Here is a 15,710-nt window from a genome sequence, read left to right on the forward strand (position 1 = left end):
GTTTCTTAATGAAAACATTGAAAGCAGGCAGTTTGGTGCTGCTTGAGAAATACAGGTTTAAAATTGATTGTGAGTCTTGATTCTAGCAGTTCTGTTGCTTCATTCCAGCTTCATGCCATGTGGCCCCAGCTATCAGCTGTCTTCTGTACCATACAGATAGGGAATCTTCTCATCTTGCCTCCTTCTGTGCTTTAGACTGAAGAATAGCAGAGGTATGATGATGCCAGTCAATAGAACAGAGACATCTGAAACCGGCATGAATTTGGTGATAATGGAGCACATGCAGGGGGAAGCTCTTCTTATTGCTTCTCTGGGGATCTGAGGATAAATGAACTTTAAAACAAAACAAAACTCAGTAATATAAGTTCTCAACAGGGGATGTTTTCGTTGCTTCAGTCAGGAAATCTGTTGCCGTTCACTGCAAAATGAAATGCTAGCTAGGTAGTAGTAGATGTTTGATGTTGCAGTTAACTGTGAAGTAAAATACCAGCTAGATAGTGGTTTATATTTCACTTTTCAGTGAATGTATTACTAGTAACTACAGGTAGATTAGATACAAGGATCAAAGTGATGAAAATTCTTAATCTTGAAGACTGAAGTGACTGACCACATGCAGTGACACTGCATACTCTGAGTTCTGTTCTGTCTTTTTCTCGGCCACATCTTTATACTCCAGATCCCATGAAAAATAAAACAAAGGTGGACTAAAACCACTGTGATGGCCTTAGATCTGCTCACGAGCTCCTTTTTGTTGGAGTCCACTGTTGTAAGAGTCATTACAAACAAGATGAAGTGGGTGTCAGGTTCCTGCCCAAGGTAATTATCAGTTTGCACACAAACTGAGAAAAAACTTGTTGAAGGAAATATAAGAATATTTTTTCAGTGGAGGACTCAATGTGGAAAAGAATTTCTTAAAGGAATAGCAGGGCTTATTTGATTTCCCAGCACCACCGCTTTCATAGCAGCATAGTTAAGTAAGGTTACATAATATTAGCAACTGTGAGCATAAAATATCCATTTAGTAGTTGCTTTCAATATCTGTGTAGCAACTCAGTGTAATTTGGAAGGAAGTGCACGTTTATTCCCAAGGGAGGTGATGACTCATGTGTGGCTAATACCACCTGTAATTTTTCTTCAGATGGCTCATCAGTTGGATACAGTTCATATTGCAGTAAATCTCACTAACTGGACATCAGCAGTGGTTTGAAGCTGTAACACCCCGATGCAGATGTGCTAGGATTCATGAATCCCTGTTTGCTTTTGAGTCCGCTGGCAGCTTAACTATTGAAGAAGTTCAGGTTTCTTTGGAGCCCAAGTTGTTCTTGTTAACGTGATACCACAACTTCTGTGGATGCTTAGAGATATCATTCAAGCAGCTGAAACTGTGAGACTGACAGTTACCCGAGTCTGAAGTGCAGGGGCTGATCCTTACTTGGGTATTTTCCCTGCCTTTTTTGCCACTGTGACCTGCCTGTTAGAGATAAAACTGACTTTGCCCAACAGAACAGCGCTGAAGTAGGGGTGACCGTGAGATGCTACTGCAAAAGTCAAGAATGAGATTACAAGAGTCCTTCTCTGGGATATGGAGTCCAATCTTGTACTGAATTGGGCAGTGTGGCAAGATTACAAGAGTCCTTCTCTGGGATATGAAGTCCAATCTTGTACTGAATTGGGCAGTGTGGGAAGAGGAACAAAATTGTCGAGTAAGTGTTTTAGCCTCTGGCCCTGTGACTAGCCAAGGGACTCTCAGCTTCTAGAAACAGGCCTGAGAAGCTGGGTTAGTAAGTCAATGAAATGACAGGAGCATCTGGCGTTGTGTGACTGCTTCTATGGGCGAATGCCTCTAAAACCTGTGTCACTGAGTCAGAGGACCTATGATGAGAGTGCTGGGTGGAGGTCAGCACCTAACTGTCCTCAAGAAATGAAGCTGGGCAGTTCTCCACTCACCTCATTGGTCCTTGAGCATTCTTATTTAGGTATCTATCTCCCATACTGTGTTCTGTCCAGAGCTCTGGCGTATGTTTTTGGGCTCTGACTGCCACTAGGCAGCAGAGCCGATTAAAAAAAAAAATATTCTTTGAAGACTTTGGGTTTAGACCAGGGCTATTGTAAGATTATGCATCTTTCTGCTATTTAAGTTTTACCCTCTGTTCTGTGGACAATTTATGCTGTTTTTCTGTGATGTGAAAATGCAAAACTGTTTTAATAATACTGCATTTTTATTCCATGTTTCCATGGGTACTTTCAGAAAGAAGTAAGTACAATGTCGGTGATGTTGTGTTTGTCTGTGTGCATCTGGCATGCTTGATCATTCTGTTAACAACACTTTCCTCACTTGAACTGTGTAATTGTCTGCCAGCTGGTGAAATGATCAAATTGAGCATTTCTCACTAGCCTGATATGACACGCTCTTTATAAGAACCGCATCAACAACACGTGTGTCAGGCGAAGAAAGGGCAGAATGCTGTAGGCAAAGTCTTAACATTGAAACAATTGGAAAGTTTATGCTGTCTTGTACAGAATTTGGTATGGTGGTTTGATGTAACCGTGGGAGGCTTTCTTAACAGTCAGAGGTAGAAATTAAATGAGAGAACTGTTGGTGTCACTCCTCCTGTCCCACTCTATTAAAATGGCTGTTTTTTTACCTAATCTTTGATTTTTTTTTCATTATTTTTTTTTCAAGGAAGAGAGGGTGAAATTCAGGCTATGAAGCAGTGCTTAGTAACAAGCACCAGTACAGCTGAGTGCAGTTTGTTCACTGTTCCACATTGAAGTCTAGCTCAGAGATCTCCAGCTGTGGGGTTACGTAGTCCCCCTTGAAACACTGAACAGGCTGTCACTACCATCATCTCAGAAGGCTGTGTCTAGGGGGGTCATGGGCTGGTTATGTGCTTGATGTCTCAGTAGGAGATCGTGCCCAGTGGTGGGGAGCATGAAGTGACTGAGGTCCTGCTGGCTGTGGGATGAAGGTGTAAGTGATATGAGTGAGATGTGGCAAGACAGGCGTGCAACGACTGAAGTAGAGTTGGTACCCAAGGCTGACACTGGTGTACCTGCACAGATGAAGTCTGAGATCCCAACCCTGCACTGAATTAACCATAACCTGCTCTCTGCGGTACCACAGAACTGACCAGAATTATTGCTGCTGAAATGGACTTGTAATTTCCCTGGGCTCCCTTTGGTGGCTTCTGATCTTGGGAAATGCAAGTATCTGGAAAGTAGCCTGCAGAAGTGAAACATAGTAGGGGGAGGTTGAGAGTGGTGGCTCTTCTGAAGAGATGCAGTTTGTTACTTTTGAGTCAAGATAAACCTGGAGACACAATAGACATTGGAGCTGACTGAAAATGTTTGTGGGCACTTCTTTCTCTCAGTCGCTGTGGTGATTTCTGTCCCTCACTATTTACTTGTTCTGGCCGTTTATAAAACCATCACTTGCATGGCAGTTTGTTTTGTGAAAACTAGTCTAATTCTCTCAGGAAAATGCAGAAGGGGATAAAACTGCAGGAAAAACTGTGAGGACATTGCTTGTTGCAATGAAGATTATTTATGTTTTGACTTGAAGAGTAAGAATTGTAATTTAAGTATAAATTGAAGCATTCTGAGTAAATAATATTGTCTTAACTTTCCCTTTGGTCAAAACAATAATTTTCTTAATAATTCCCTTTAGTCTTGCTCTGAATACCTGTTTTTTTCCATGTTGTTAGACATGGTCACAGGCACACAGCACCACCAAACTATAGCATGAGTGTACAGGAGTCAAGCAAAAAGAAACTGAACATGTTGTTTATATGGTAGAATATTTTTTCTCATCAGTTCTTAGACACTAAATTTAAGCCCATTCCTGTAGAGGAAGGCATTCTCAATAACAACATTGAGCATGAGCTGAAAGTAGTTTTCTGGAAATGGATTGCATCTGAGGAAAGTGTCTGTCATATGCATCATCTGGGTTAGAGGATTTGAAATAAAATCTTTGTTTTAGATCCTTCTGACTGTGTATTGCTTTTAACAGTGACAGCTACAGTGACCTCAGCGATGACAGCTCTCTAGAGAAGGAGTTTCCTAATTCAGACACAAGCTGAAATGGTTGTATGAGGTCACAGAAATGGATTATGCTATTGAGGTAAACTGAATCATTTTGATACTGCTTTATGACATTTATTTCTTCTAGATGTAAAACAGGAGACAAAGTTATCTTGATTCTCCCTTTTGCTTCAAATCCCATCTGAGAGCTTACATTTTCTTTCTTGCCTGCAGCACTTAATTGTGTGCTGCTGCTGCTGCTTAACTCTGCAATTGTGTTGTAAAAATCTAAGTGTTTTGGGTACAGCTTATAAGTAGGATGCTGTATAAAATCAAGTTGTGTTACTGTTTGAAGATATAATGAAAATACATTTTAAAAGTATGTTTTCTTTTTTGTTGTTTCAGTTTGCAAGTTTGGATTATTTTGAGCACATCATGTTGACATGACCTTTTAGTTTGCAATAATACTCACCTGTAATTGCATTTGATGCATTGATACAACAAAGGCATTCCAAGATAAATACTTGGATTTAATCTGCACAGTGATAGAGATGCAAAGAAGGTTTATAAATTGGTAGCTTTGTTTGACATAGGTTTTGCCAAAGTGATGTTGGGTTGGTTGTTTTTCAACCTATAAACATGGTAGCCATAGATTTCCTTTCAGTTTGGAGATCATATTTCCTATAGGCCACCTGACCTCTGCAGGATCTGGGCTTCAATCTTAGTCTTACTTTATTCTCCCTACACAGATTTGTCAGAGTTGTGGCTGCTGTGGTACTCTGATACGTGTACACATTAATGCTTTTTAGTATTTCTGAGCACTTTTGTAAGCAGGATGCAACTTTCCCCTCTGATTTTATTCCCCTCACGTGGTGTAGTCACTAAGCAGCTGTGCCACAGCTGTGATTAAGGCTACATTTGAATGATGCATTTCAGCCTGATGGTCTCATGATTAGGATACTGGCATCTTATGCCAGTAAATTGGAGTTTAGTCCTTAGATGCAGCATGGGTTTCTTCTGTGATTTTTTAATTTCTTTCTTTTTCCCTCTCATGTGCACATGTTAAAGATGAAAATACATCCCTGGATCATGAGAGTGAAGAACAGAATTTTAAATGTTTCCGTGATCTGACCTCATTCATGTTTATAAATTTGTAAAGGGCAAGTGTCAGGAGGAAGGAGCCAGGCTCTTCTCAGTGACAGCCAACGACAGGACAAGGGGCAATGGGTGCAAGCTGGAGCATAGGAGGTTCAATCTGAACATGAGGAAAAACATTTTTACTGTGGGGGTTACGGAGCACTGGAACAGGCTGCCCAGGGAGGTTGTGGAGTCTCCTTCTCTGGAGACATTCAAAACCTGCCTGGACATGTTCCTGTGTCCTAGACCTGGTCTAGGTGAACCTGCTCGGGCAGGTGGGTTGGACTGGATGATCTTTCGAGGTCCCTTCCAACTCCTGAGATTCTGTGATTCTGTGATCTGACGCATGCAGATCCAGTACTGATGCATGTCTTAGAGTGACAAAATGTTCCTTTTCACTATTGCTCAGATCCTTCCCACCTCCATGCATCACCACAGCTCTCTTTCCCAAGACCAACACGTAGCACAGGATGGCCCCTCTAGCTTTGACCTTGCTTTCCTCAGTGAAGTTTATAAATGTTAATTCTCTGTTTGCGATTGCAGTTCTGACTTTTTCAGTGCTTGGATGAATGTACTTTTATGATGCTTTTAAGTAATTATCAAGAGTCAAGCTGATCTTGTTTGAACATGTCACTAGTGGATACTAATTGTATTCAACAAAATTACTCTAGAAAGGATTAAATAAATAATTTCAGATACAAAAGAAGGATAGAAGCATTGGCTCATTGATTTTTATCTCAGGGTTAATTCTACCCATTGATCAGAGATGGATACACATGTAGACTATGTTTAGCTTTGTGGTTTTGCATTATGCTGTTTGACCTAGATGAAATGCATCTACTTGTAGCATTTACTGTAGGACCGCTTTGAAGTCAGTCAGTAGATTTGAGAGAAACCGACATAAGCATGAAATAAATGGAGATAGAGAATAAATCCTTTTAGTCATTAATTGTTTTTCTGCTTATTCTTTCTTCCCTTTTTTTTTCCAGAGAGTTGGGAGCAGGACAATATTGAATAGAAGAAAGTAGAAGATAGAAGAGTAAGCTGCTTATGGTCCTCATAGTGTCTCCTCCTATACTGTTTTCAATAATTCTCTTTACAGAAGACAATTTTACTGTCTTGTAGCAAAAACTGTTCTGTATGAATGTTGTTTTCTCTTTAAAAATGACAAAATGTTGTGCACCTTAGCTGTTATTATTGATCTTGTCCTGTATTTCACAATGATCTCAGGTGAATATGTATTAATTCATTAGTTCACAACTGTTCTTGATTTAATTGGCTTAAGTTTGCCTTAGAACAGGAAGATGAAATGCGTTAGTTCTTGTGAATGAGAGGGAATGCACTAAGAAATTTAAGGGAAAGTTGTATTATCTATGAGCAGTAGAGAACTGTTTCACGGTTTTTTCCCTATTAAGCTTGGTGTATATTTTTTTTTTACGTTGTTGCTGTTCAATGTGTACAAATGAGAAAAATTGCTGTATTTCAGCTCTTTGGGATTATAATAATGGATACATATCTTTTCAGTTTGCTTTTGTAAATGATTTAACTTTACAAAAGTTCAAGTTTATTTGCTCTGTTTCTCCTGAAAGGCCAATAATACTGGACATAATTCTGACCTGCAAAATTACAGAAGTGATATTAGAAGGCGGTTTTGTGATTGGATTTTGTAAGAGAGAAAGTAAATACACTCATATGTTAAAATGTAATTTGAACACTTGTGTGAAAGTTGTAGAAGAACCACTCATAAACCTGGAGCATAATCTGGGCTCCAGCTGTGCAACACTCGGTTAATTTCAGTAAAAGAGCATAAAGGTGAATTACGATTGACCCTTGGTTTCCCTCATCCAGTGACCACTCTATGGTCATGGCGCTTATTCCCCAGTAGGACAGAACAGTGTATTTGAATTTAGAAATCACAAGTTATTCCACTGCGTGACAATTGCAGGCAGCCCTGGAAAGCCAGTCCTTGCAGCCTGAATCACTGAGACAGAAGGGAAAGGTGAGAGGTGCTATACTGTGTTTAAGTCTGGATCCCATTAGCAATGTGGGGCATCATCAGGCCTGTCACAGAAGCTGGATCTGAGCTATGTAGCTGACGGGCTCTGAATTCCTGGGGCGCTCTTTCCTGTAAAGAAAACTTCTCAGTTTTGAGCTTTGTGTTCATTTTGGTATTGGGCAAAGGGACTTTTTTTTATTATTAATCAAAAGATAAATATGTGTACAAAAATAGAGAGCGCCACGTCCCTTATTACAGCTTTGTAAGTCAGTAAGTTTGAGAGCTTTGCATTACTTTAGAAAAATCTCAGGTTACACAGCCAACTTCTCTCTTCACTAAAATAAGCTTTAATGGTAAGGAAATATAAAATGCATTCCTATGGGAGTGTTTTTCCAAAGTGGTTTGCAAATGTGTGCCTTGGAAATAGCAGGTATTGACAGAATTGCTGTCACTCTGTATCTGCCTCAATGAGAGACACGGGCCAGTGGTTTGTGAAAGGTGAAGCATTTCCTAAGATTGTAATGTGCAAATGTATTTTCAAGTATATTAAACTGTGCTTTTCAGAAGTATTTGGTTACTGTGTTAAAGAATCATGCTGCTAATTGTGAATTATGGTGTCAAGGATGGAAATTTCATTTAGTCGTTTCCCCTTTGTATTGTCTGTGAGAAGCTGTGAATTATCAAAAAAACTGGAGGGACAAAAAGACATACAACCTTGAAGTGAAGCTGGAAACAACACTTTACCAATCCAGCACCCTTACCAATCCTCTTCCTGCTTAGTGTGCTACACAAAGCGGTATCCTGGAGATAAACACATCACTGTCACAAGGCATCCATCTCCTACTTGAGCTGACAGAAGCAGCAGCGTGCCATTTCCAAAATGGAAGAAGGCAAACAAGCCTTTCCAGCCCAAACCCTGGGCAGGATTAGGAGTGCTGCCAACAGGTTGAGGGAGGTGATCTTTCCTCTCTACCCAGCCCTGTCAAGGCCACACCTGGTGGGCTATGTCCAGTTCTGGGCTGCTCAGTACAAGAGAGACATGGGCATACTGGAGGGAGTCCAGCGAAGGGCCACTAAGGCGATTAATGGTCTGGAGCATCCCTCCTATGAGGAAAGGCTGAGAGTGTACTGGTTTTGGCTGAGGTGGAGTTAATTCTCTTCATAGTAGCTTGTGTGAGGCTCTGTTTTGGATTTGGGCTGAAGACAGCATTGATAACACAGAGATGTTTTAGCTATTGCTGAGCAGTGCTTACAGAGTCAAGGCCTTTTCTGCTTCTTGCACCACCTCACTAGTGGGTAGGCTGAGGGGTGCACAAGTGTCTGGAAGGGGACACAGCTGGGACAGCTGAACACAACTGAGCAAAGGGGTATCCCATGCCATGTGACAGCATACTCAGCAATAAAAGCTGGGGGAAGAAATGGGAACGTGGGGGGACATTCGGAGTTAGGGCATTTTTCTTCCCAAATCACTGTTACATGTGGTGAACTCCTGCTTTCCTGGAGATGGCTGAACACCTGCCTGCCAGAGCTGGGAGCCAGCCTAGAGGGGAGGAGTGGGGAAGTCTCATCCATGTGTGTAAATACTTGAAGGGAGGGTGCAAAGAGGACAGAGCCAGGCTCTTCCCAGAGGTGCCCAGAGGCGATGGACACAAACTGAAACAGGAGTTTCTACCTGAACATCAGGAAACACTTTTTCCACTGTGAGGAGGACTGTGCACTAGTACAGGTTGCCTAGGGAAGTTGTGGAGTCTCCATCCTTGAAGGTGCTTGGAAGTTGCCTGTACGTGGTCCTAGGCAAATGGCTTCAGGTGGCACTCCTTGAGCACCAGGGGACGACCAGATGACCTACAGAGGTCCCTTCCAACCTCAACCATTCTGTGAAATGAAGCGTGATTGCCACAAGCAAGCTATAGCTAGGCCTCTCTCACTGAAGAGAAAGAAGGATGTGAAAAAGCCAAACCTTGCACGCATGGCCCAGAGTCTGGAAAAAATAATTGCAAAGTGTGAACAGAGGGCAAAGTTTGAAGGTTGTCTCTTACTCTTCTGAAGCAGAATAATACCATGCATAATACTATATATATACTGCATAATACCATATATATACACTGCATAATACCATGCTTTGGTATTATTTCAGACCCCTCATCCTGTTCTAATAAGGACCTTCAGTGGAAATGTATTTGTTTCCATTTTTCTATTTACGCCTAATACAGCATTCTAGCAAAGAGCAGTATTTTGTTCATGCTGTGGCAGGACAAGAAAGACAGCGTGCTAATACAGAAATACACACCAAATTTTAACAAAGGGAGATTACTTACATGTTTTTCATTTGTGTGTGAATAATGGAATTCGGATTCTTGTAAGGGATAAATGAAATAAGGCAGTTTGCTTTGGTGCTTTTATTCCAAAATAGGGTGTATAATAAAAGAGATGTAGTTAGAACAATGTGTTTTGAGAGCAATGATCTACATCCGTATTATGCGTGGTTGTATCTTGATAGACTTGGATCCATGGTTCCTCCTTGGGAAGCATGAACTGCTGAGCAAGTAACCTAATGTACTAAACTATCTAGATCAGTATCATTGGTTAAAACTCCTCTTTAGCACATGTTTGGAGCACAGCAAGATCTGAACTCTGTATTTTCCTTATTGAAGCTGTTATTGGGTGAGGTTATGTTATCCAGAAGCTCAGAGCAGACAATCCTAACTATGTCTTAAATTATATGGAGTTTTGGATTATGCTTTAATCCAAGTCTCGAGTCAGTTCTTAGGTTATTCAAACTATGCTACTCTTAACTTGACTAGCAGCTTCCAACTGTTAAGTTTCTTAAGTTATTAACAGAGAGCCCATAGAGGTAGAAAAGACAGAACTACCTTTCCAGGAGCACTCCTGAAGCACTTCAGGCAAATCCGGGTTTTCTAGGCTCTGATCCAAATCTGTGAGATCATGTTACCAGGAGTCCAATAACGCAACCAATTTCCTCAAATGAACTATGTTGTTATGAGCGGAGAAAATACTTCATGTACAAACAAACCATCAGAGTGTAAAGATTAAAGTACACAGTTTTACAAGATGAAAGACGGTTTAAGAGACATTATTCTAGCAGCAGCTCAGCTAGGTCAGACAAGGTTGTTAGATCCTGCAATACATGAGGAATTTTAAAGAACAAGGAACAAGACAGTACTGAAGATGACTCACTTGTATACCAATAAAGGACAACAGAACTGGTCCATCTCTGTGCTCCATGAAAAGTTAATTCACATTGAAAAATTACATTGTTAAAAAGAAAAAAAAAGCTTACAGATAAAGGCTAGGGAATCAATCAGTGACTGGGAAACCAACATTTCTGGAACTGCTATTCAGAATGAACTTCCAACTGAGACAGCAGAGGCGGTTTCTTTGGAAATCTAATAGATGCTTATGTAAATATTCTGAGTCCTTTTAGGGAAATTACACAAATATGAAGCTCTTACATAGTAGAAAATACATAGATTCTTCTCATATCCTTATTTTAGATGAGTCTTTAATTCATTTTGCCCTGTCAGCACATGGCTGTTAACAATTCAGATACAGGTGAATACCTGAAAAGTCTAGACAGTACTGAGAGCTTGATACAGGGAGAAATATCTGAGACACTAAGTTCATTGCCATCAAAAAACATAAACGCTGCTAATTGGAAAAATGTGTTAAATCCTTGAACAAAGCACTGACCATATCAACAGTGGGGACAGGGTTAACTGGTAAGAGGGAGAGTTTGTTTGTCAGTTGTCACAGAGCTAACAGCTACCAATTCACCAAGCTAGCAGGGAAAAACTAAGCAGTATGTGGGATAAAATGCTGAGGCACAGAAATATATCATGACTCTCATACAGTGAGTGAAGGAGCCTCCCCTCCTCCTACTTGTGTGCAAGGATGAGGTGTTACTGAGTCCTAGATACAGAAAGGATTATGGTGTTTGCTTGCTTCCCTGTCGTGGTCCAGTGGATGAGTGTCCCCAGTGTGCTGGAGGAGGCCACATGCTCTCCCAAGGGTAATGTTATTCTGGTTCCCAACTTGATCCACCTTACTCCCTTTCTCAGCATATTTTAGCCATCTCACATATGCAGTGAGGTTGGAAGAAATGAGCTTCAGCCAGTCCCACATAGGTTCCCACAGCCCCTGTTCACTTCTGTGCTGATCTGGCTTCGCTGCCAGCTGTAGCCAAGCTGACTCAGAAGTCCTGTATGCTGGAAGTACACTCCCTGGTGTCACCAAGATACACAAGAGAGTCTGGGGAGAACCTTTCTTTTTTATTGCTATGGTAACTGTAACACTGCTCCCATGAGGAGGTTAGCTGGGGTTGGTAAGTCACTTGTTGCTCTCACTCTTGATCCTCCCTTAACCTCTTCCACACCCTTTTGAGCAGCAAGCCCCTGCCCTTGCTGTCATTGCCAATCTGACTTTTCTGTCCTGAAAACTTCCTTTGTCTTGGGGCTGCAATTCCTGTTTACACAGGTTCTTGCAGAGAACTCAGCCTCTACTTTCGAGCTATTGCTCAATACCTCCATTGTCTTCCTGGCAAGCTAGGGCTCAGATACCTGTAGAGGAATTTAAGAGTACCATGCCTGAGTCCTGTGAATCCCAGCTGACAGGAAGCCCTCTTTGGTACCACCCTGTAATCAACAAAGTCACACTTTTGGTGATAGGAATATCACACTTACTGTGATAATATGTAATAGGGGTCTTCCAGTAACCCAGTGGAGGGGGCCTACAGGAAAGCTGGAGAGGGACTTTTTACAAAGGCCGGTAGTGATAGAACAAGGGGTAATGTTTTCAGACTGGAAGAGGGTAGATTTAGATTAGATATTAGGAAGAAATTCTTTATTCTTAGAGTAGAGAGATACAGGAACAGGTTGTCCAGGGAAGTTGTGGATGTGTTCAAGGCCAAGTTGGACAGGGCTTTGAGAGCAGCCTGGTCAGTGGGAGGTGTCTCTGCCCATGGCAGGGGGTTGGACTGGATGATCTTTAAGGTCCCTTCCAACCCAAACCATTCTGTGATTCTACGATTCATCCTTCCTGTGGGCCTCAAACCATCTCAATGTTAGCCAAGGCCTCGAATTTAGCAACTGTTTCTTGCCTAAGCCCAGCCATGATCCCGTACCAGTGTCTCTCCAGTGTGGATGCTCAGGTAAGTGTTCTATGAAGGGACTTGCTAGGCCCAGGTCCATGTAGGATGTGGCAGCAGCATCTGCCTTCGTGTTATGTTCTCATGTAATGTGCCTCCCTCCCTTGTCAGATAATATTCCCTTTCCTAGAGCAGTCCCCCAGCATGTAGGAGATGTGGCCAATTTCCTCCTGAGTTTAAGAGGCAGCCAGGCCTCCTCTCCTCTGGGGGCTGCCCACTCAACAGTGTTAAACTCAGTTCTCAGTGCTGATGTTCCTTGCTGTCATAACAATGTTAGGGCACTCTGCAAAAAAACCCACCAGTTGGAGAAACAGCAAGGATGTGGTTCCATAGGAGGTTCCTTGGGAAGGAGGGAGGCAGGGAGCACCTGAGACCAAGGCCTTCAGACTGTGTATGTCTTTTAAGTAGTTACTGAACAAAAGACAGAAACAGTCGAGGGCAAAGGAACCAGACCACAGGACTCCCATTTGCTAAACCAATGCTATAATAAATAGGTTAAAGAGCCCCTCTTGCTTTCTCTTTTTGGCCAAGAAAGCCTTGAATCCTCCTCTCTGGGATGGCACAGATTCAACAGGAAGAAGTGACAGCACCTCTTTTTTCTCTCTAATGGCTGGAACTTGCTGCATTGCTGCTTTGTCCATCCACTTATTATCCCTGCTGGTTCCTAAGAGCCTGTGCCAGCTTCTGCTTCTGGTAGGGCCAGCCACAGGCTGGGGAGTGCTTGTTATCCTTTCCTCTGCTGGATGTGCTGCTCATTCATCCATCCTACCCAGGATTTTAATTTAGTTTATTCCGAAGGGGTTAGGAGGAATCTTGTAAACATAAATGAAATCTGTTCTCAGCATAGTTCCAGAGCAAGCGCTACCTGGAAGAGTTTGACCTCCGGTTAACATAGCTGCCTAATAATATGCCTTGGTTGAGTCTCAGAGTTTGAGAAATTGAATAGGAATCCAAAATGTTGAACAGTCAAAACATTAACTTCTAAGGCTTGTGGCTGGCTAATGTACTTTCCCTGCATTCAGTATTGGGAGCATGATGTGACATCTTTTACAAAGTTTGGTCAGTGCTGGTTTATAGTTGAGTATAAAGCAGGTTCCCAATGTAGAGTTATCTTACTGCTAACATCATTATTATTGCCAAACTTGTGTATACAGACTTATAAGGATGCCACTCTTGGGAGCCTTCTTTCAGCCTTATACAAGCTTTAAGAAAGAAAGGTTTTGACCAACAAACCCTTCTCTTCAACTAATTGAAGGCACAAAGCTCTCCTGGCTACGTGAATTTAGGTAGCAGCACAGTGTTGCGAGCAGGAGAGAATCAGGGCTCCTGAGGGGCAGGAATGAGAAGATTTGCTACTGGCATAAATGAGTTAGGGATGAGGGTGTACATGTAATGATCTATTTTTTACTCAGGGTACTGTGGCTCTGAGTTTACTGGGAAACAAAGACATGATTGCTCGTTAAATTGAGAAGTGTGTAGAAGGAGTCCCAGGATTGTTTTAGCTGAGACTTTTGACAGAAGGTTACTGGGGCAGGTTAGAGTTATCACACAAATTTTATGCTTATGTGCTTTTATGTTTAATTTTGCAGTGATGCAAATGTAAAAGTTTAACCAAGAACCTATGCATAGCTTAAAATATGAGTAAAGTAAAAATATAGGTACAAAATAAAATGTGTAAGTAGTAGTTCTCTGAAACTGCTTTTTCTGAGGTGATACCTTCAACGTCTGTTGGTCACCTCATCCTGTCAGGCAAAGGAATATGTGAGTGTGAAAGCGATAAATGACTGACACCCAGTCTGCTTGCTTGCTTGCTTTGTTCTTTAACAGTAAGGAGTCTTCATTTAGAAGGGTGCTAATCCATGTAATTTTTGTTTCTACTAGACACATTTATAAAAATTCTGGTAATATTTACTGCAGGGTTCAGCTGCATGAGCTTGATAAAAGAACAGATGTCGACTGCTGTCTGTATTGATGCCCTGTGATTTTCTGGCTCTTCGACACATTGGTTAATGCTTTGACTGGGAAAGTAGAGAGGAGAAGCAAACTTGGAGGCAGATGTAACAGTTTTCATGAAAAAATTGATCGAGAAAAGCTTTGACAAGCTTTTGGGTCATCTGAAGGAGAGCTTGTGTACCTGAAATTTAGGGGCTTTTTTCCCAACAATATGACTTGATCTAATAAAAATACTGCTTCTCCCCACAAATCTTGCCTTACTTTACCCTCAGTTTATTGTCTCTGTGACAATAATCCTGCAACAATTTAGTAGTGGTTTTGCACTGTATTTGTCTCTCTCTATGGTGGCCTGTGATGCTTTGTTACTTTGTTTTTACTCTTTAAAGTAGTAAAGAGATTTTTAAGTAAGTATTTAGGTATTTCAATATAAAAACCATAAATATATCTATTGTCAGTTTCTCATTCATGTTTTTGTCATATTCCCTTAATAAGCTAAATTTTTTCACTTGTTATCCCTCTGGCAGTTGAAAATTACCTTTTTTTTTTGTCCAGAAAATGATTTAACTTATAATTGTCACCAAAAAAATCACTGAAGATGGATCCCTAATTCATGAATTGCTAAGTGTCTGCCAGTCAATGTTGTCCATAATAATTTTCAACAGTATGGATGTTTTGGGTTGGGGACAATGAAGTCAACTGATTCTGTATACTGAAAGGCAAAGACATTTTTCATGTTTGAAACTGAAAAATCTTCCCTGGTAATAAAACTGGACTTTTTTGATGTTGCTCAGGTAGGTTTTTAAGAACTGCAACAGTCATGTGAAATGCAACGCTATAGGTGCTTTTCTTCATCCTGAGACCTGCTGTGCTCTTCTTCATCTTTTGACTCACAACAGAACAAAGGAGGACACACTACGTAGTCTTCTGGGCTACCTGTTATGATCATTAAAATATCCAAATATTAGAGAAAACAGTCTTTTACTTTATGTTCTTTCCCAGAGTTTTCAAATATTTGACTTAGAAGGTCTTTACTCCCCAAAGGACTGCATTGTAACATAGTCTGTTATACTACCTTTTTCTTATTTTATCTCATGTCAGGCACTTCAGGTATCTCAGCTCTCACCATCACTGAGTAAGTGAGGAGGATTTTAAAGGAAGAAGCCTTTGTGCTTGGACAGTAAACATTGCTTCTGGAAAAATATTCTTGCTAGGTTTTGTTTTCTTACTCCTTATTGCAGATTTTTGACCAGCTCAGTCCAAGGGCTTAATTACTTGTATGTTTTTACTAATTTCTCTTACCTGGGGGCTTTTAGCTGTAATTCCTTCTAAAATGAGTTTTAAGTCTGATGAATCAGCAACTGGATGTCTAATATGCTTTTTACTGTGTTTCTCAGATGGGTCTCATCTCTTCTTAGCTGTATTATTTCTTAATGCTTCAAA

General features: G+C 41.0%; 1 protein-coding gene across 3 annotated transcripts in view; it reads left to right on the top strand.

The window, feature by feature from the left end:
- The window catches only part of CTPS2 (CTP synthase 2), a 68,578-nt gene extending 64,458 nt beyond the window's left edge, over positions 1-4,120 (top strand). The window contains exons 17-18 of one of the 3 annotated variants that reach the window (XM_010181834.1): positions 3,717-3,791; positions 4,010-4,079. In XM_010181834.1, coding sequence (XP_010180136.1) covers positions 3,717-3,791; positions 4,010-4,079 — 145 coding nt within the window. Of the gene's footprint in view, positions 1-3,716; positions 3,792-4,009 lie in introns of all 3 variants that reach the window. The other 2 variants (XM_010181836.1, XM_010181835.1) reach the window with 2 other exon arrangements.
- The last annotated feature ends 11,590 nt before the right edge of the window (positions 4,121-15,710 follow it).

This window comes from Mesitornis unicolor, unplaced genomic scaffold, assembly GCF_000695765.1.
Source record: "Mesitornis unicolor isolate BGI_N332 unplaced genomic scaffold, ASM69576v1 scaffold7203, whole genome shotgun sequence".
NCBI lineage: Eukaryota > Metazoa > Chordata > Aves > Mesitornithiformes > Mesitornithidae > Mesitornis > Mesitornis unicolor.